The sequence below is a fragment of the Miniopterus natalensis genome, chromosome 1, assembly GCF_054644295.1.
Source record: "Miniopterus natalensis isolate mMinNat1 chromosome 1, mMinNat1.hap1, whole genome shotgun sequence".
Classification (NCBI taxonomy): domain Eukaryota; kingdom Metazoa; phylum Chordata; class Mammalia; order Chiroptera; family Miniopteridae; genus Miniopterus; species Miniopterus natalensis.
Genome location: NC_142081.1, coordinates 62,882,255 through 62,905,309, shown reverse-complemented (window position 1 = coordinate 62,905,309; position 23,055 = coordinate 62,882,255). Strand labels below are relative to the sequence as shown.

General features: G+C 37.6%; 1 protein-coding gene across 1 annotated transcript in view; it reads left to right on the top strand.

Moving 5' to 3' along the window:
* Nucleotides 1–23,055, top strand: part of CDIN1 (CDAN1 interacting nuclease 1) — a 203,322-nt gene that overhangs the window by 86,492 nt on the left and 93,775 nt on the right. The window contains exons 6-8 of the mRNA XM_016220412.2: nt 5,239–5,318; nt 5,676–5,725; nt 10,339–10,406. Of these exons, the coding sequence (XP_016075898.1) occupies nt 5,239–5,318; nt 5,676–5,725; nt 10,339–10,406 (198 nt within the window). The remainder of the gene's footprint in view (nt 1–5,238; nt 5,319–5,675; nt 5,726–10,338; nt 10,407–23,055) is intronic.

Below are 23,055 nucleotides of genomic sequence, written 5' to 3'. Positions count from 1 at the left end.
AGACCTAGGAAAGCCAATGGTGTGGGTCCAGTTCAAAGGCCTGCTGGCTTGAGACCCAGGAGGAGCCAATATATAGGTTTGATTTTAAAGGCAGGAAAATACCAATGTTCCACTTGAAGGCAATAGGCAGAAAGAATTCTTTTCTACTGTCTTTTTGTTCTAGTCAGGCATTCAATTGATCAGATAAGGCCCACCACATTAGGGAGGGCAGTCTGCTTTACTCAATCTATTGATTCAGCTATTAATCTCATTCAGAAACACCCTCACAAACACACCCAGAATAATGTTTGACCAAATGTCTAGGCCTCCTGTGGCCCAGTTAATTTGACATAAAATTAACCATCACAGAATTAACTGGGAAATTGTGTCTGTGGACAAATTGGTTGGACAAAAATAATAGATACAATAACATGTAGGATGATCAGGAAGGGGGCTTCCTGATTGGAGTGAATGCATTCTAATTTTCTCATACTCAGAATTACAAAGGAGATATAATAATTAGATTAGATACTGTTTAGAAATTTTTTGGAAAGGACTACTAAAGAAGAGAATGTAAACTGTATTATTTGCAAGTGAATAAAAAGAGACTTGAGGAATAAAGAAAACTTAATTTGGAGGTAGTAAAGGGGAAAGAGAAGAGAAAAGAATTGTTAACAGAACATGGAAAATAAGAGGGTAGAAATAAGTCTGAATGCGTTGGTTACAAGTGGACTAAACCTACTTCTTAAAGAGCAGAAATTCCATCATACACACACATACGCACAGACACAAAGGTAAAAAAATAAAATAAAGAGCAGAAATTTTTGGTTTGGTTGGAGCATCATCCCATATACCAAAAATTTGCAGATTGGATCCCCAGGTGGGGCACATACAAGAGGCAACCAACTGATCAATATTTCTATATTTCTATCTTACATCAATGTTTCTCTCTCCCTCTCTCTCCACTCCCTCTTTAAAAATCAATAAAAACATATCCTCGGGTGAGGATTAAAAGAAAAAAAAATATGTTGACCTACTTGACATACCTGAATCCTATATCTCAGAAATAGGAACTTCAGTATTTTTTTAAAGACATAAAACATTTGTAAAAATTGTTTGCATATAAAAACACAAAGGAATTAAATACCCCCAAATTAATATAGACATTCCATACTCTGACTATGAAATTAGAAATATAAAAAGTTGAAGTATGTTTTTAAATAATTTATCAAGCAAGGTGAAATTATGGAAACTATAAAATATTTATAAATGACAACAAAACTTGTGGCATGTAGCTAAAGCAGAATTTAGAGGGACAATTATAGCTTTAAAAAGTAGAGATTATTATGCTAAGTGAAATAAGCCAGTTAGAGAAAGACAGATATGGTTATGAACTTACGTATATGTGGAATCTAATGAACAAAATAAACTGACGAACAAAATGGAAACACAGGCATGGATGCATGGAACAACTGTCAGAGGATAGAGAGGTTGGGGGGACTGGATGAAAGAAGGTGAATGGATTAGCCAAAGAATATATATGCACAACGCAAAGAAACAGACTAAATAGAGTGGTGAGGGCCAGAAGAAAGGGGGGGGGGGGGCAGGGGCTGAGTGGAGGTGGGCAAGGTGCGGGGGGAGGGGGGAGAATGTGGACATCTGTAATAGTGTCAGCAATAAAAATAAAGTTTAAAAAGGTATATGTTAAAATAAAAGATTGAAAATGTATTCAATAAAAATAGCAAAAGAATGATGTGGCAATTTCAATGTAGAAAGCAGGAAATAATGATCACAAAAAATTATATTAAATTAAATTTGAAGAAATGCAACAGTAAAGAGAATCAACAAAACCAAACTTTGGTTTCTTGAAATAGTAATAAACCAACCTCTAGGAAGACCAGTACATTTAAAAGTTTACAAAAATTATTATTAGAGTATTTAAAGTTAATTTAATTGTAGATCCAGAAATTAAATCTGAGTGGTAGGTGGGTGGATGTTTACTATATTAGATTCCTGACTCCTTTTTGTTAGAAATATTTCACAGTATAAAGATCATCATCTTAATTTAGGCATTGCGCCTTAGTGCCGGCGTTGCCTGTTGCCTGCCCTCCGGCCTTAACAGGCACCGGCTCCCTCCTATCCTTGTGCATCTAGCTCCCAGTGACTCGTGCATTCCCGCTTTGTACCAGCTTGGTGGAAAATTGAACTCCGGCAGTTGAAGCAGTGGCAGGCAAGCTATGAAATCAACAGAATGAATGCCTCTGGAAGAAGTTAGGGAAAACGAGACTCCTGTGCACAGATGGTCAAAAAGGATGGGTGAAAATTGGACAGAGGTAGTAACTGGCCCCGGGAACAGCTTCCATGAAAGGCACAGGCTGTCTCGAGCCCTCTCATCCCCAGCACCCCCAAGAATGTCCAATTGCCTTTCCTTATCTGGTTGATGTGATTGTTCATCCCTTTGGCAGGTCCGAAGCTTCACAATACGTGTGTAAGAGTAAATCTGAGCTCTCTGGCTTCATCTGAGATGCAGGCATACTTTTTGCATGAATGTGGACTCAATATATAGTTTTTACTATTCAATTTAAAATGACTGACTTCCTCTTACAAGCTTCCTTTGATTTGAATAGTGTTCTATTCAGTGCATTCAAACTATTTTTTAAAGTTATTGGCTATGATTCTTAATGCTGATAAGCACACTGTTCTAAAGTTTTTATTGTGAGGAAAATTATGATGTCATCAGTTTCTTTTTTCTTAAATATTTCCGTTTCTTCCCTCATAAAATAAATGACCTAATTTTCTTATGTCCTAGAGTATTGTTCGTCTTCTTTTTTTAAAAGAGCCTTTGTTTTATGATTTTAGCAGCGAGTTTGCATTTAGTTGGTCGTGAGGTCTGTGATTTTCCATAGGATAACACTTTTGGTTATGCTCTCTGGCCATTTATACATTAATAATTTTTTTCATCCCATGGTATGGGAGCTAGCAGTGTAAGGCCTTAGCAGTGACCAGGCACAGGTACATGTGGAGAAGGTGTTATTGTTTCCTTGAGACACTGGGGGCATCCTGGGTAATCTAAGAGAATGTGTCTGCCATTACTCTCTGGTAACTGAGTGGCAAACCGGAGAGAGTAAGTACCCTCACAGAAGGTGACCAAATGCACGAGTACTGCTGTGATCCCTCTGGCCAGGCCCTAGAATTAAGTTAGGACCTAGCCCTAACTAAGTGAGCGTACCAGGTGCATTACTACCTGGAGCACTATTGTTACAATAATCTATTCTTTTACAATAAGACCATTTGCTATTTCATATTCCCAGTGTTTGTACCATTCATCCATGGTAATTTCCATCAGAAATAATTGAGTCCAGCTTAGGTTTATATGAAGTAAATGCCTAATCTGATTTGGTTCTTAATATTACTTAAACTTTAACAAAATATATAACAAGATAGCTGTTGAAGATACTTTCTCTAGAGAATCACACAGGAAACCTTTAAGGTAGTAAGCTCAGGTAATACCATCACCTTCTACAGATGAAGACATTGAATTTGAAAGGCCCCATAAGTTGCACAGGGCAGGTGGCAGAGCTAGTTGTATAGATGGGGCTACATAGGCTTCCTGGAGTGATGATGCTTATTTTGGATTCCAAATATGCCCCTCCACTCACAGTGCAAACACATTTACAAATGGCTATTAAATACATAAATGTTACTATAAGCATGCAGTTATGTGACTAAAAATAGGAAATAATTAAAATAATTGTACTTCATTTTTTTCTTTGTGGACTCAGTATTATGCTTAAGTGAGAAAGATGTAACTTCCTTATCTTTCCATAGTATTTTACTAACATTTATCACATCTGCCAGTGTTCTTATGGTACTGAACTTGATAAAGAACATAACAGTGTAAAAAAAAATAGGTAGGCCAAAAATCATCTTCATCTCAGAACCCTGAATGATGTAAATGTGTGGTCTGTGTTTATTCTATTATCTGTGTGATTATCCGATATGCATTTTAGATTGTGTTTGTATGGACCCTACCTTAAGCCATTTTAGCTAAATATTTGAGAACCATTCTATTGGAGGTCTTGAAATAATTGATTCCTAGGCATCACCTGACTTGGCTTCAGTCTAGAGCAGTGATTTTCAACCTTTTTCATCTCATGATAGACATAAAATAATTACTAAAATTCTGCAGTACATCAAAAAAATATATATATTTTTTGCCAATCGAACCAAAAAATAGGTATAATTTTGATTCATTCACACCAAATGGCTATTGTTGTGTTGGCTATTGTCATTTTTAAATTTGACAATCTAAGGGAAAAGAGGTCAGCGCCCCTGACTAAAGAGTCAGGTGTTGCATGTTTTAAAAATTCTTGGGACACCCCAGTGTTAAAAACCACTGGTCCAGAGGCTTGCATTCCTCCACTGAAGAGGAAGAGGGGTTCTGGCCACTTTGCTTTTTATGTGCCTGCTGTAGACAGCAAGGCCAGCATCTCCTGCCTGAGTTTTCAAAGAATGTGACTTGATGCAGCATCCCTCCTTAGGTGCCACCCTCCTGTAGCCTCTTCTATAACAGTTCCCTGGGATAGGGTCAATGTAATTTTCAATTGGATATAGGTAGACATATTTTAGAACAAAACCTCACTTATAAATGTGTATATGTGTATATATATATATATATATTTTTTTTCTCCTTTATTTAAGATTCCCTCAATTGCCAGTCATTTTACCTACTTTTCTCACCTGTAAAATGGACATAACATCTTATGGCAGTTGATGAGAATTATTTTAGAAAAGTCTAGAATTCAGAGATACATTCTTGGCCGAAAGTTATTTTTATTGGCATCACTGAAGTCTTTGAATCTGACCTGCCTTCACTAAGCTCTCTACATACATATCCTTTGTTATAAAATACTTACCTGCCAAAGGTAAATATTTTCTTTTCTGGTTGTTTTTGTTGTGGTTTTTTCCCAAGTGGGCTTTTCCAAAGCTAATTTATCTACAGAGAGACATATGCTTTAGGTCTGTACTTGTTAATTTACCTTGGAAAAATTAGGTCATCTTCAAATCTGGCAGTGCGGCTTACAAACTTGGCAAAATGGACTAATTAAAAGCTTTCCGTAGATTTATAAAAAGGAAATGATTACTATCAGTAGTGTTTTCATTTTTACGGTTTGTGTATATAGAGGTATATGTCACTTCTCATGTTGCATTAAAGGTATGTTGACTGTCTGCTAACAGTTCATCTCTTTCCTCCTACAGCCTCCAAGTCTGTTATAAATAGTCTGCTACGGGACCCTTCTCAGATTCCAGATGGAGTTCTAGCAAATCAGGTCTATCAGGTATTAATCACAGCTGTCTATTTTCAGTGGCAATGCTGTTATCTGCCTAGCAGAGTAAAGGATTTTAAACCTCATTTAATTACTGTCATCATAAACTATCACTGAGGTCAGGGTGCACCATAAATGGCAATGCAATATTTGCGAGAAGAGCATTTCACTTTTTAATAGCTTGCTTTTATAGTGAATAAAAAGCATGCAATTTTTGTTTTCTGTGATTAAATCTGCACAGCCTTTTAATAGCTTATTTTTTAAAAAAAATTATGAAAAAAATTTGAGGATACTGCTTTTAGGATACTGTTTCGCTGTAATGGTTTCTGTAGTCGCGCCACCCAGACCCCTTCTCTTATTTGTCTGCAGTGCATTGTGAACGACTGCTGTTATGGACCACTGGTGGACTGCATCAAACAGTATCCTTTCCCATAAAATTTTAGGTGCACAATTGACGAGCTTAGACTCAGCGGAGGAGATGTGTCTAGCTTTAACATGACATAAAGTTCTGCTTCACAAAACACATTTCATACTCTTCTATTTTACATTCAATCAACTGGAGGATCACTGCAGACCATTCTCTCCTACAGCTTAAGAAAAGCCAGATAGGCCGCGGGAAGATGTCAGTTCAGCAGCTGCGCATTCACATGCTTATTTCAAACTGCTTGATTTTCAATGAGTTTAAACGTACAGAGTCATCAGGCAGGTAACATACTGTCTTCGAATGTATCTAACCATTCCAATGAACATTTTTAAAAATAGAACAAATTTCTATTTAAAATGAGCCAAATTCAGTTGAGTTTGCTAGAATAAATGTTGCCTGAAGTTAAAGGCTGATGCGCTTAAAACGTCGCCAGAGACCATCGCATTTTAAAGGGCAGTAGACTCTCATTGCTTAAATGCCGATTATGAGGGGGGCTGTCATTAGAACCCCTAACCAACATTTTTAGAGGAACCAAGCTAATTTTTCTTTCTGGATTGCATTTAAGCCTATGAAAACATGACCAGTCATTCATGAAAGATGGAGATTACTGAAGAGTTAATGCTTACTTCTTAAAACAAGATTTGAGTGGACAGTGATGATTTCATGAAGCAGGACATAATTCATCAGTACATTTAGTAGTGCTGTGGCAACACTAAGAATTTTGATATAACCTTTGGCAAAAATGCTGTTTGAAGAGTAAATAATCGGTTATTTTCTAAATGAAAATTTTATCTGAGTCCATGAGTCTCACATCACTTATCATAGAACATGCCCTTCCTGGTATAGGTTTTATTAGTGTGGGTGGCACTGTGTCCAGCTGTGACTTGGTGACCAGTCAGGAGGCGTTTTTTGGAAGCCCTCACTAGTCAAGTGTGTGTCTCACTATTCAAGTGTGTGTGTGCACATGCATGTGTGTTTATATTCCACCTTGTTCCATAAAGGTTGAGAGTCAGCAAAATTGTTGTAAAAGAGAAAATCACTCATTTACTTTCTCATAAGGGTTCATTTTAAAAAATAATCTAACAGAGCCCTCTTACAAGAATATTTAGTATCTATATTATAGCCCATGATATATTTATTATCCAAGTCTGTTCCCCTCAATCTGACTTAATAAAATCTCAGCATTATCATAAGCTTACCTTTTTATTAGACCAATGTATAGCTATACTTCTGTCTTCAGTGTAAAATTAATGGTAGTTAGAAGTTGTAGGAATACCAACCTCAAGTTGCTACGGCGATAAAGTTTACCACATTCATGTAACAACTAACACCATCTCAGAGTATCTGGGGCGGAATTACATGTTAATTTTCAAGCACATAAAATAGTTAAAAATCAATTTAAAGTTAAGGTTTTAAAAGCATAATGTCTTTTGAAGGATTGCATATTGATTTTAAATATAACTATCTAATTATATATGCATGGACTAAAGTATGAAGTCAACTGCTTTGTAAATGCCAGGAGGCTATTTTTCAGTAATAGTTGAGATGCTTACGGGAAACTAGATTGCTGTATTGCTGGCGAAGAAAATGGCTTGTGAGGTTATTTACAAGTTTTGCCCCATGGTCACTGCCATACATCAATAATAGGTATTATTATAGACAAAGTCTAAGTGTTTCTGCTTATGGAGCATTATAAATTCTGTTTGGAGCATTTTCCTTACATTTTTGCCTTCATTCACTTCCCTTTTTTCGCTGTGTAGAGTTTAATGTAGACAAGATTTCAATTGATAAAGATAATGATGTATGCCTATAAATTGCATTCATTGACTAGATTATTGTTTGCCATTATTGTGCCTATTGCCAGTAAAATTACTGTTTTTACAAGCTTTATTATCTAGACCTTATATTTTATATATGTTTATATCAAGCAAAGCAGAGCTAAGAAGCAAATTTTTCTAAAATTTAAAATTAGTGATTGCTTTTACCATGCAAAATAAAATAGACTGGGAAATTTATGGAGAACTGATTTTATCTTTGCATTGAGGTAGTAACAGTTTTATATAATGTAAATACACTTGCATAGATGTCTCTTAGATTGATCAACAGGAATTATTTTATTTCACACTGAATAAAAATAACTAGTTTTCCATGGGAGTGAAAATGCTATGTGTATGTTGTTTTGATAATTTGGTACTGTTTACATCACTTACTCTCAGTAAATTCCATCATTTTGTAAGAAAGAAAGCACACATTTAGTAAATCGAATAGGTGCCAAACTTTTTTACTCCATTATGAAAATGTTACATGTAGACATTTGTGTAAGTAGAATAAAGTAAATTGTTCATTTACTAATAAGGCAACAGGAGAGCATAGTAGCAAAGAGAATATAAACCGTCATTGTGCTTTCTTTTTCTATCTGTGTCTCTTTTTCTGTTTTTTTTTTCTTCCATAGCCAGGCTCACCCACACCTTTCCTGCCACAGGTCATATTCACTGACACAAAAGGTGTGAGAAACAAGCCACCTCAACTTTCCAAAGTGTGACTTCAGGACACAGCTATTAGACAAAGACCTAAGCAGAGAAGCAAGGAAAGATAATGATGCAGGAAGCTTAAAATGCTGTGGGTTTCATTTCTGTACCATCAGTAACCTCAGTTTCATGATTCAACATTTTAGATGTAAATAATTTACAACAATAAGAGTGAGAGCACATTTATGTGGAATAGAAGTAAATAATTTAGTTCTAAGATGTGGTACGCCCCTAGTAATGAGAAATCATTGAGAGGCACTCATCAAATGTCTTCAATGGACTCTGCAAGTGTGTGAAATTTTGTGATTTAAAATGTGTTTCCTTTATTTTGTTTCCATTAAAAAATTAAATAAACATATACCTATGTGTACTGGAGTGGGGAAGGAGAAACAACAGAAGGAAAACTGCAGCTATGATGACCTAGGGCTCATTTTGACAGTTGACACAAGTGGCCCCATCTCTGGAATTCTTGTATTATTCATCTGTATGTGTTGATAAAGGATGGGATAATTTGCTAAGAAATTTTTTTACAAATACTATATAAGCTTTATGTGATATAAAGAGAACTTTTGCAGGGCATGATCGGAATTAAAGAGTCTCTGGTAAGCTAAGGAGCAATGTGATGAGGTTGACATTATTAGTAAAATGGAGAATTAGATAATTATGACCAAATGCTTTTGACAGAATTAAAGTACCAGACTAGGTAACCCTCCTTTTCAGACTTTGTGCAATCCCATCCTTTTGGAAAATACATGAGAATTCAAAGTCCCATTCCTGATTTTATTATTTACCAGCCACGGGGCCTTCAGCAAGTTCCTCAGACTTCCTGAACCTGCTTTCCCTAACTGTAAAAATGGGGCTACCTACTTATGTGGTTGTTGTGAAGATTAAATAAGGCGATAATACTCCAAAGTGTTTATAGCATAAAGGGTTTACATGTGGTATTTAAGAAATATTAGCTACTATCAATTGTTTTTACATAATTAATTTTTAGAAATATATCTATTGATTGAAGAGAGAGGAAGAGAGAGGGAGAGAGAGAAACATCAATGATGACAGTCATTGATTGGCTGCACCCCCCCGGACACTCCCTTCCGGGGATTGGGCCTGAAACCCAGGCATGTGCCCTGACCAGGAACCAAACCGTGATCTCCTGGATCCTAGGTTGATGCTCAACCGCTGAGCCATGCTACATAATTAATTTTAATGCTTTTCAAGAAGCTGTATGGAGGTCATAAATGCAAGATTTGCACAGATTTTATCTGATCCTCTGCTTTGCCACACATTAACCCTATGACCTTGTAGGATCCCTTTCTAAGCCTCAGTTTCCTCATCTATAAAATAAGGATAATGATAACTCTAAGGATGAAACAACATATGTGAAGCACTTAACAGAGTGCCAGCCTCCTAGTGAGCACTCAGAACATTTCTCTGTGCCTGTGTGTATCTGTTTATATGCATAGTATAATATGTGTACACTTGCACATGCATGAGATAACAACTTGAAACAGCCTCTGTACACACACCCTAACCAACAGCCCTTTACTAAGATGCCTTTCTTTTACATCATACGTAATTCTCAGCAAGTCAGTTGTTTGACTTCCCAAGTCACAGAAGAGCGCCACCAGTAAATTGGAGGTAAAACAGGAGTGGCTGAATGCTGGCTCTGTGACAAGTGTGAAGTTACAGAAACTTAGGGAACTCTGGAAGTTCTTGGAGGGTGGTATTTGCTGCACCTAGTAAGTTCTTAATAAATGTGTGCTGAATTGAATTGAGACGTTTAAGGTGATATTTAAAATCTCTCCCTCTTTTCTAAAGAAGATAAACTACATACACATCCATTTACAAATCTTTATTTGCCAAAATGCATATAAACATTATAGAAAAATTCTGTTCATTCATTTCCAATGAGAGGAGGTGTATAGAAATCTCAGAGATGTAGGCTAAGGGTAGAAACAGTGGCTACAATTACATCTTATTTTTCTTTTCATCTCAAAGTATAGCCCTGATATTAGTGTTTTTCTGATGGCATCCTTTCATAATCCTGTGTGTGTCACCCTCCTTAACTAAAACCTCCCAGTGCCATTGGCCATGAGCACGAAGTCCTGCTGAGAGACTTGCTTCTAGAGAAAAACCTGTCCTTCCTGGGTAAGTACTGCTTACATCGTCTTTAGCCTGTAATATCTCCATGAGTGCTTAAATATATATGTTTTAAAATCTTCCCCTCGCAGTTATTGTGTACTAGGGGAAGAGTGAACGGTGATGGATGCTGTACATGTTATCTTTTATTGATTTAGAACTGAGCAGGAACTCAGTTACCTAATCCCCTATATATACAGCACATGCACAGGCTTCCAATTAATATTTTATAGAATAAGTGGCTGAAAAAAATGCTTTAATATCTGTTACAGTATTACTTTTGGTGTCATGAGATATTAACCATAATCTAGGCTTTATGAGAGAAAGAAGCAAAAGAAATATTGTCTATAAAATGCTTTATATATTAAAAAGAATGGTTAGAAAAATTCATGTTAGGTATGTTTGTCTTGTGTATGGAATCGGGTAGTACTTTTCCTTGAAAGCCAGATATTAAGCTTTTATTACTTTTATGTCAAACATTAACTGTCATCATAGATTTAGTGTGATTTTTAAAAATCTCACACGTATGCATGTGTTTGTGTGCTAGGGTGGAATCTTATTACAGACCATTATTTCTTTCTGTGTCTCTGAAGCATCAGAAACTAAGCCTCAAAGGGCGTACATGTGATAACTGATGGTGGAAACCATACAGCGTTCTACGATGAATTAATTTCTCTTTTCTATTTTAGATGTGGCAATTTGTAAATGTCCCATACAAATCATATTATTGCACACATCTGTTTTATGTAGATATTTAAAAGTCTACCTAGTGTGTTTTTTCAGGTTGAAAAATAATAGAATTTTGGATTACATAATTTTTGTTTGAAAATGGACAGAGAGTTGGCCAAGGAAAGTCAAATGCATGGTTTTACATCAAGTTGGAGAGGTGCGTTGAATGCAGTCCTGTAAGAAATCTGTTTTGAGTCGTAGTATTCAGTATTTTTATTAATGAATTAGAGAATGGGGTTGAATGTGTCATAAGATTGTTGATAATGTGGAGGTGGGAGATACAAATATTCTCTAGCTAGGGTTAAAGAACGTTGATAAATTAGGAAAGTGGCCTCAAATTACGGAGTTAAGTTTCAGTACGTAAAAGCAGCAAGCTTTTTTCATATAGAAGGACAATTGAAATGTTCAGCCTATGGAAAGCGGGTAAATTAGGTAGAAATTCCTTTTAAGATTTAATCAAAAATAGAATGTATAGTGGATCGGAACGAGTTGTGATGGATGACTCCCAAGGCACCATGAGATATGTTTTAGAACCAGGGAGTCCTCATAGTGTTATGAACTATCTGATCACATTGATCACTCAGGGGCCAATATAGCATGGCCAAGTCTATCTTATTGTTTTAAACCGCAAAATAAGCAGTCATCTTTTCAGGACTGCTTGGGGTTGCTCTCTTGGCACCATCTGCTATGCGTAGTCAGGCCCTCAGCACCACTCCTTTGCTTAGCCTAGCTTTTCTCTGATTTCTTCCTGTGATGGAAGACCAAGGGCTTAAATGTGGCCTAAACTTAGTCCCAGGTGTTTGACTCTCTTGATTCGGGAAACTGTGGGTGTTATGCTGGCTTGACCGTGGCTGACAAAGGCAATGCAGAAACATAGCCAGGAGTCATTACCACTCACATACTAGTTCAGAAAGGGGACTTAAAATTGATGGGTCCCATCTATTCCTCTGGGCTATAGGATCTAGAGATAATTATTTTATTGAGGCATATCCAAAGAGGATGCTTAACCAATCTTTAAAAATAAGTGAGTTATAGGATGTTTAGCTGACTCCATGAAACTTCATTCCTGTTTTGAAACATTTCCTCGTCAGCATACAAAGAAGTTGTTAGTTTATTTTATGCATTTTAAGCATTTTCATGTAGTACTGAATTAATACATGTTTATTTATGGTTAAAATATCAAAACTCAAAGCCATGTATGAGGTATTGTTATGGGTTGTTGTTTTTTACCTTGTAAATACCCTTTCACAATGATTAATTAGATCTAAAGTACTATGCCAGGTAAATTTAGATAGATCATCATTTTAAATCCAACTATGGAAAAATATTGATATATAAATAGACCACTAATCTGATCTTATTTTTTCTTTGTTTACATGTGTACATACACTTTGAATTTTGATGCAAAGACACTACCAACATGTTAATTTTACTTTGATTCTTTTATATAAGCAAAAATACAGCCTCTCCCTCCCTTCCACTCTCCCATCCTTCCTCCCTCCCTCCTTCCCTTCCTCTCTGGGTTTCTAATCTGGACTAACTCTCAAAAGGCAAGGATTTTTACTGTTTATACTCAGTCTTTCTTAAGGATTATCACCTCCTTGAAATTTTTTATCCCATTTAAAAATTTCCACCTATTGTGCTCTATATGTCATTTTATAAAATAAATATTTTTTCTGCCCTCTTTCAACAAGAGAAGAGAAAAATAAAAATAGATTACCTTTATCTTAACCCTAATCATTTCTTAAATGTCCTTGATTTATAACCACGTACTGAGTTGCTGCTATGGTACAAGATTTAACCAGGCACCCCTGGAAAGAAATTAGAGTCCTTACCTTTGATGATTTGGGTGTACTCATAGGGATTTATCCTATCTTGTAAATTTATTCATTTTGTACATTTAAAAATAGGTATATTGTATTGAGAGAAGTCAAAGTTGAATAAATGGCTTTAGTTTCTCCAACTAAAAAATGTATTTTATCCATGTATTCATTCATTTATTCCAAAAATAAGATATGGAGTCAGGTACTGTTTTAGGCACTAGACATAGCCATGTGAAGTCCTTGCATTGTGGAGTTATGGTCGATAGAGAGATAAGCTACAAACAAATGAACACAGATAACTTCTAGCAGTTTCTTAGAGTTCTTGTAACTCTTCTATTCATTTGTTTATTTATTCATTTATTCTTTTCAACTAACTTTTGTTTAGTGTGTTGTCTACATGCCAGAAACTACACTAGTTAGTATGAAGATAATGCCAAGCTTGCTGCCCTCTGGATGCTCGTGGCCACGCTCATTATTGCCACGTTCTTCCCAGTAAGGAGCAGTTCCGTAACTAGTGCCTCTTGGCAGGTACTCACTTGATTGTCTTGATAATGAGAGTAAATACATTCAAGGCTATTGTTGCCCTACTTTCATTAAACTTTTGAAAGACAGGTATAGATTATACTAACAGTCAGTAGCTCCCCTTTACATATGTAGAAAGTGCTCCTGAAGTGGTGATAGAATGTTCCTTATTCATCTGCGCCCCCTCACCAGCACCTTCCTGCCGCCATGTGCTTCTGGGACAGCTGGTTGAGCTCATTAGCTTGACTGTCTTCCTACCAAGCCAACCACTCTTTCTTTTGTTGGTTCAGCAGGCAGATATAGATCTTCTAAGTTCCTGCTATGGGCAGGCACCATTGGGGATAAAATAAATAAATAAATAAAAGCTGAATCAAACATGGAGCCTTTCAGAACATGTTCAGTTAAGTTTAAGTACATATCACGTCTTTCCAGGAATAGTTAATTTAGAGTCAAGATGCATTGATCTGCATTTGAAATCTCAGAAGCTTGAAGAACCTGCTGCCCACTCCGAGGCTCGGATGCACAAACACCCTCCTAAACTGTCACTTGGCCAGTGAGCATTGTGATCACCGTCATCCCCTCTGCTAAGGGTTTGTTCCGTTTCTAGTATCAGTGAATTAGAAAATGTACTTTATCGATTGAGGTGTTTCCATTTGTATATCTCTTAAGGAAACCCATGTTTTGCTATCTCCTCTCCCTCTCACTCCCCACCCCATTTTCGGGGGTGTTGGGAGGAAGAGCTCTGGACAAAAGACAAAAGAGAAAAGGTAAATAGTAACAGTGAGAAGACAGCAAGACTGTTTGCACCATTAGGGAAAACATGAAACAGCTTATACCAAAGACCGCAGATAAACGGGTCATCCTCTCCGTGGGTTGGCGTATCTCCAGGTCAGAAGGACTTTCATTAGTGACTGCCACAGCCACTCTCTTGTTAAGTTTGACTTAATAGGATGGTTCTGGAGACATTTTATTCTTTGCGGTAATGTTGCCCTGTTCGTGGAAGCTAACAATTATTCCGAGTGACACCTAAGAGGCCTCTGCTTTATCCCTGCCTTACCCTCCCATGTTTGGTCTTGCCTATGACAAACCAGCAGATTCTACATGGGTGCTTTTTTAGCATTTGTGCACCACTCTAGGAGACCCCAAGAGGGAATACTCTGTAAAGCCAAATAGGCTTAGGGAAGGATGTCCCTCACTGGAAGAGATTAGGATCTCTGTTACTAAGAGTTCCTCTGCTCCTACTGCTTTTTCTCCCTCCTGAAGCAACGGTGCTGTGCCGGGGGAGTGATTATGATACGGCAAACGGGATTATGACTTCAGGTGAAGGATGGGCAGTGAGAACGTGGGATTGAGCGGACTAAGATTGTGTTTACATGTAGGTGTTAGCAGTAAAGAATAAGAGACTAAAAATAAAACATGATTGTATGGGTAAAGGGAACTGAGATTGTTGGGTATTTCATAAGGCATCAACCATTTAAATTACTATCTGAAGGTCAAAAATCAGACGCAGTTTTCAGAGTAACAGGAACATGATACTAGGGTTGGGATGTGGGGAATTTAGTTCCTGTTCTTTCCTTCCTAAAGAAGTTGTCATGGTGAGGGACCATCTTTACTTACTCCCCTTATTAAATATGCTTCTGTGTGCCTCTCCCTGAGGCCAAGAGAAGAGAACCACAGACATGCTCCAAGACAACCTGCTCGCTGGAACTTTGAAGACAGGTTCCCCTGCCCACTCACTGTGGGAGCCTTCCTGCTCTAGGCCCACAGCCCTTCCCTCGCCTTTGCTCTGGTTAGAACACTCATGTCTGCTGATCATCTGCTTTCCTGGCTACTGGTGATATAGTGGAACTATTTTGGTTGTAAGTGACAGAAATGTAATCAAACTGGATTAGACACACACAAAAGGAGAACTTCTTGGTTCAGCGGTATACCTGGGAGATCCAAAAGAGAGAATTTTGCTTCTGGTGTGTCTAGAATCCAGAAGGAAAAACTATGTCATCAATATCTCCTCTTTTTTCCCTCTTGTGTTCTGCTTTTTTCAATGTTGGCTTCAATTTGCAGACGATAAAGAGGATCCCTGGCAGTTGCTAGTTTGTTTACTCCTTAGAAGTTATAATCCCACCGAAAAGTTGGTGATTCTCTCTCGTCCCATTACAAATCTCAGGAAGGGCTCTGATCAGCTAGTCTGGGTCATGTCCACCCCTGTGGCCAGTGCTTGAGGGTCACATATTGGCTGTCCACCAAAATCACATTGTGAGAGTGGGGCAGCAGTGCCAGAAAAGATGTGGTACAGGACAGAAAAATAAAATATCTCACCCCACAGAAGATTAGCTCCAGGTACAGGCTTCTCTCCCTATAATCGAAAGGCATGGGGGTCAAATCTGTTACTGTTATTGTTGGAATGGTTCCTTGGTTTATTCCCTCTCTCTCTCTCTGTCTCTCTCTCTCTCTCTCTGTGTGTGTGTGTGTGTGTGTGTGTGTGTGTGTAGGAGACCCTTTGTCTCAGCTGCGAATGTGCCCTCCTCCATTGAGTTTGGTTCTGAGACAGATGGAGCTGGCCCTGCAGAAGGGTCTGACACCAGTGACTACAGCTGAAAGACCTGGGGCAGACAAAGGCTAACATGCAGCCATTCCTCAGAACTCGGGAGTTGCAAAGGGCTCTAGTGACCATCCAGTCCCCTTGTTTTGTTTAGAGGAAACTGGCCCCACACTTTGCCTCGCAGCTAGTGCTGTCCCAACAACTTGCCCTGTATTCTTTTCACTCTGCTGTGCTGAATTATCCCTTCTTTTATGGCATTAAACCGAAAGAATCGAGAGTGCTGTGGTGTAAAATATAGACGGATTTTACTTTTGTTGATACTCAGGTCCGCTGTCTTTACAGCCACCAGTCGGCGGGGATCAACCTACCCAGGCTTACTTTGCACTGTCCCAGCTCCGTGACCTCCTATTTGTCTCCTATCTTTAGGGCACTTCAGTTTTCACTAGTATTGTCCCCTAAAGACATCAGTAAAGGACAAGGTCAGAGCAGTCAGTTGTATTCCTTATTAGTGGCTTTGATAAGAGGCTTTAGGGGAAGAGGTTGAAACTAATGGCTGTAATGAAATTTTGGGTCCTCTAAAGATTTCATTTATCTCTGCGATCGGTCTCCCCATTAAATGCATATCTTTTCTGTGTACCTTTGCACATGGGCTGCATATCACAGCAACATTTATTACGGAAACTTTGCAAACTTCTTAAGTTGGGTAGAAAAGGCTGTGAAACTTGCTATTAGAGAATATTAAAAATGGGATAGAAAGGTTATTAGCACCAAGTATTGAATGAGACAATGTTTGGGGGGAAAAAATAACACAGAAAGAATACTAGAGTAGAAAATATATAGTATAGTTTTTATTTGTACTGGTGTTATGTCCTTTTTGCCCTTCTCCAGTTCAGTAAAAATATTATAGGCGTTAAAGAGATTCTTTTTAATTATACAACATATTTCAACCTAGCATTTAGAAACCTTTTGACAAATTCATGGATAAAATGCCATGCTAGAATGTTACTTTTTGTTTTCAGATGTTGTGAACTGAAATTTTATGCAATTTCTCTGGGATTAACTGTATTTCTGAAATTCAAAGCCTTTTAATAAAACAAACAAGAAAACTTCAAACTTTTTCTTGGTAGTCTTCATGCCCTTTTATGATTCTTAAGTATATGTTAACAAGTTTCAGATGTGTTTTGTTCTCTGACTCAAAATCAACCTTTTCTTTTTTAAAAAAGAAATTGTGTAATTAGTACTTAATTGCTTTGGATATTTTGGGTATTCAGAGGGGAGGGTAATTAAAAGGCCAGAGAAATTAAACTTTCAGTGTCCTTTAAGTACATGTTATTTCTTCTTTAAAATGTCTTCTAAAGGGAGGACTGGCAACCAAAAAATAAGTGAAAACCTGGGTTGTTTCTAAAAAGTTTAACATCAGTTTTCTCTGTGGATGCAGTTGTTTTGAGTTTTTCAGTTCAGTTGGAGAAAGGAGCATCTAGAAATCAAGAGACTATGTAGTTTCTCTCTTCAGTTGGTGTCATCTAAATAACATCCCACAGAGGGCCATCACCTCTCCTTGCTTCAAGATCTTATAGGAGGAAAATAAGAAACATTTCCTCACTTCATAAATATTGCACATGATGAAAATTTAAATATTTGCCATAATTAAGAGTGGTATGTGGTCTGTTGGGACAAACCAGAACTTAGTGGTTTGGGACTCTGCCTGTATCTTTAGCTGTTTTAGAGCGCTAGGTCCTGGTGGGTCACTTCACTGCTCTAGGACACTTTTACCCTGTGTAAATCAGTGTTGGACCGGTAATCTCTGACACTTCACCAGCTCAGAAATAGTGTTTCATGAGGCTCTCATTAACTAAAAATACTACGTTTTGTGGATCTGGAGACTAATAAGGCTGCTTTTAGGTGAGACCATTCTTATATTAATTTTGATAGTGAACACTTGAACAATGCCATTAACAAGCTCAGTAGCTAGGAAATATATTGGGTGTTTTTAATATACACCTTAAACCAGAAAGAGCATGACTTCACGTTCGCTATAATCATGGAATAAGTCAGGTACATAGGAGTTGGAAATTGATTTCATGTTGATCCCCAACCATTTTGGGAAGTTATACTAAAAGTGCTGGAAACATTGCCATAACTCTCCCCCTCCCTTTCTAATTTATATCATCCTTACCTTTTTTTTTTTTTTTAATCTTGATCACTTTTTCTTGAACAAAACAGAATGTTACATAAACATCTGGTTTTCTGCTTGGGAAGTTCAAAGAATCATAAGTAACCACCTGGCTGAAATATGTGCAAATAGCTGTAAGGACCTGGATGGAATGTATGATTCTCAAGGAAAATATAAATTGCAAAACTGACTGCAGAAGAGATGAAAAATCTAAATAGATCAGTAGCCATAAAAGCAATAGTAACTGAAGAGCTGCCCACCACAGTAGCACCAGGCCCAAACTGCTATTTGTGAGGCATTCTGCCCAAACTTCCAGGAATGGATAAATCCAATGTTATTTAAATAAATACTACTGGCCAAAAATAAAAGTAGGAAAACTTCCCGTGAGTATGAAGGAAAGGGATGAAACTTCTTTCTTTATGATCAAGATGAACCTCAACAGACATTTGGGACAAAAGATGAAAGATATCAGCGAGAGTTACCAAATAAAACCTTGAACTCCTGGCCTGATTTGTTATCTCTGCTTTGTTGTTGATTCATGGGGAGTTAAATCAGAAAATTATTAAGTCAGTCTAGATAAGCTTTGTGGAAGACATGAATAGTCTTTAAAATGCACTTGTCTTTGCCCTGGCTGAAGCAACCACTGAATGCATAAATAAGTGAAACAAATCGATGTTTCTCTCTGTCTCTCTCTCAAGTCAATAAATTTTTTAAATGCACCTGTATTTTATTCAGTTATCCTTTTTGAGCATTAAATGTGTGCAAAGCATATGTTGGTGATGAGACTGGGCCAATAGATAAAGGTTAAAAAACAGAAAAGGTATCCTTTCTGTCCTCAGAGCAGAGGCTTCAGGCCTCATATGTGGGAGACAGGTCCAGCACAGTGAGACAAGGGAGTGAACAGAGAATAAGGCCAAAGAGAAGAGTGTAGGCTGATGACTGAGTCATAACCTCTAGATCTTAGAGTTGGAACCCGGAACCACCAAATGGTCAACCAAATTTTAAATTTATACCCAATGGTTTAGATAATGATCCTAATAGTAAGGAATCTTTCAAGATCGGGGGGTGAGAAAATCAGTCCAAATGGATGGAGTTGACTTTAAAAATCTCCTAGTGGGATCAGTGATAGAAATTTCTCCTGGGACCTGGACCAGGTGAGCAAGGCCCCTCGTTCATAAATGCTGCTCCCTGTTCTTATCCTGTCATTTCCTGTGAACTTTGCCAAGTTGTTCCCCCCTCCTTCTCTCTTAGGAAATCTAGGATAAAAGAAACAGTATGGAGGTTGAACCAGGGTGCACAAGGCAGTGAGAGTTACTAAATAAAGGTGAAAATAGCCAATACATCACATAGTATTTCAGATGTATGGAATAACCTCTTTACATTTATATATATGTATATATATATAGAGAGAGAGCTATATATATATATGTATATATAGAGAGAGGATAGCTAAGAAGCTATCCTTACTGAAAACAGGAAAAGTGGGGTTGGGGTAGGGAAGAAAGTTGCACTTTCCAGTTCTCCAAAGAAAGATGGAAAGATTCCCTCACCTCACCTGATGATTTATGTTCAGGTCTGAGGATTTGGGGTTTTTATTTTCACATTAAGTCATGAAATTTAGATTGTAGGTATTGTGTTACTAGCTGTGGTGCAGTGAACAGGAGTATAGGATCTGCCTTTTAAAGGGATATTAGTGTGTGCATTTGGATTGCTTGGTGACCTTTGAAATTTTGTTTTGAGCTGCTGTCAGAAACATAATCATTTTTCTTTCTGAAATAGATTTGAACATCTGCAAAGGTTGATCAAGCTAGGATAGTTTTAATAAAATATTCATCTCTCTTTTTTAATGTCAACCCAGCTTTTAAAACTGTTCACCGGCTACCTGAAACGTCAGCTCCAGGCACTTGAGTTGATTATAATAAATGCCTTTTCCATTAAACATTCTTGTGGTCAGAGTGCATTTAGAGGATAGGAATGTTTCCCGTCTGGTTTGTCTGCAGTCCTGTTTTCCAGATTCTCTAAGTTTTAAAGTAAGATTACTTTAAGGTTGTATTTTCTTATCTCAATAGTTAACTTAAAAATTTTTATAGTTCAAGGATGAGAGATTGTTCTGAATCCTGGCATCAATCCTTCAAAATCTGGATAGTTGAAGGATGTCAACTTTTAATAAAATTTAACTTAAATATCTAGTTTAAATATGTCTTGTCATTAAAAGGTTATTTACATCTAAAATGCTGACCTTTCAAGATGTACACAAGAGTGTTCTCAAACAGACTTTCTGAACATTGGCCATGAAACCACTGTCTTGGGCTGACAAATGGATTGGAAATAAGCTACCCAGCCCTGGGAATGGGCCATTAATTTTAATCAAAGGTGATGCAGGAAGGCAAATGGGATGCCTGACAATGTCAACAGCCCAGTAGGTGTTAAGAGACCACACAGCCTTCCTTGTTACTTGGTAGGGCCATTAGTTGAGGTTGGGTGAAGACAGAAAGCCATGTCTGGAATTGAATGACCAGGTCACTCCAAAATCTAATGGAGAACTCCTCATTTCAGAAATCACATTGTAATGTCATTAGAAGTCAAGGACAGCATTTAGAAAATATCAGAGGATTTTTTTTTTTTTTTTTTTTTAAACCAAGAACCTAGCTAGTTTTTTCCAACTTTGTAAAGCTCTCTGTTTTTCCATCTTTTTTCCTTCCTAATGGATCCTTGATATTTACACAGGATCAAGAAGTCAAACAGACCTAGAAATAAAATCTCAAAGCCTGTTTGCTTTTCAGAATTACATATTGTTACTTATGAAACTCTGGTAAATGCCAGAAACAGTAGCATACCACAGGATTTAAGCAGGGTAATTAATTCTCTGTGGTGATCTCACTGTCCTTGTCCCTCTCTTGTGTTCTTGTGTGTAGGAATAGTTTCATTAATACAAACTAAACTTTCTTAATTGCTTTAATGAAAGTATTAGTTTTGTAATTGTAAAGGCCACTGTGCATGTACCTTACTGTAAATTGTCAATATTGGCTGATAACATTAGTGATATTCATGGTAGTGAAGCCTTTTCTTTTCATCAGTATGTATATTTCATTATTTTGAGTATTTTCAATTATAAAAATTTAGTATATGACAGCTTGAATGATAAAGTTTATAATAAAGACATAAAAATGCAAAAAGGACAGAGTCATTTTTTTTTTTAATTTATCTTTATTGTTGAAAATATTACAGGTGTCCCATTTTTCCCCCCATTGGTCCCCTCCACCTCACTCCCACCCCCTCCCCAGGCCTTCACCCCATTATTGCCTGTGTCTATGGGTTATGTATATATGCATATAACTTCTTTGGTTAATCTCTTCCCATCCCCCACCCCCATTCCCCCTTCTCTCTGAGATACAACAATCTGTTGCTTGCATCAATGTCTCTGGGTCTATTTTGTTTGTCAGTTTCTTTTGTTCATTAGCTTCTCCTTAAAGAAGACCCTTCAACATTTCATGTAGTACTGGTTTGGTGGTGATGAACTCCTTAAGCTTTTTCTTATCTGTAAAGCTCTTTATCTGACCTTCAATTTTAAATGATAACTTTACTGGGTAGAATAATCTTGGTTGTAGGTTCTTGCTTTTCATCACTTTGAATATTTCTTGCCACTCTCTTCTAGTCTGCAAAGTTTCTGTGTGAAATCAGCTGACAGTTATATGGTTGCTCCCTCATAGGTAAATAACTGCTTTTCTCTTGCTACTTTTAAGATTCTCTTTTTTGTCTTTAACCTTTGGCATTTTAATTATGATGTGCCTTGGTGTGGGCCTCTTTGGGTTCCTCTTGTTTGGGACTCTCTATGCTTCCTGGACTTGTAAGTCCATTCCATTTCTTTCACCAGATAGGGGAAGTTTTCTGTCATTATCTTTTCAAATAGGTTTTCAATTTCTTGCTCTCTTTCTTTTCCTTCTGGTACTCCTGTAATATGAATGTTGGGCCACTTGAATTTGTCTCAGGGACTCCTTGTACTGTCTTCATATTTCTAGATTTTTTTTTTTGTTTTTGCTCTTCTGGTTGGGTGTTTTTTGTTGCCTCATATTCCAAATTGCTGATTTGACTCTCAGCATCCTCTACTCTACTGTTGATTTTCTGTAAATTATTCTTCATTTCAGTTCATGTAGGCTTCATTTCTGACTGATACTTTATTATGTCACTCATGATCTCATTAGTTTCCTTAATAGTCTTACTAAGATCCTTGAGCATCCTTGTAACCATTGTTTTGAACTCTGCATCTAGTAGCTTGCTTGGCTCCATTTCATTTGCTTCTTTTTCTGGAGATATCTTCTGTTCTTTCCTTTGTGACATGTTTCTTTGCCTCCACATTTTGTCCGCTTCCTGGTGTTTTTTTCTCTGTATTAGGTAGAGGTGCTATGTCTCCTGGAATTGGTAGAGTGGCTTTGTGTGGTAGGTGTACTGTAGGGCCCAGTGGCTTAGTCTCCCCGGTCACCTGAGCTGGGCCTTCTAGGTGCTTCCCTGTGTGGACTGTGTGCACTGTCCTGTTGTAGCTGAGCCTTGGTGGCTATTGATGTCACTGGGAGGAACTGACCCCCAGGCCAATCGGCTGTGAGAGCCAACTGGACCTACAGCCAAAGAGCTGCTGTGCTAGAGACACCCCTATGGAGCAGGATTTACTTTAGTGGAGCTTTAGTGTTCACCAAGTCCATCCCTTGAGTGTGTCACTCGTGGATGTGATAGGGTTGTAATCCAGTGAGGTGCACTGTCTCTGGCGCCTCCCAGGAGGTGCAAAGTAAGTGTTTGCCTGTGCCTTTCGCAGGGCCACCCAGCATGAGCTACACAGCAATCCATAGATGGCTGTTACTTGTGCTGGGCCTGGCGTTG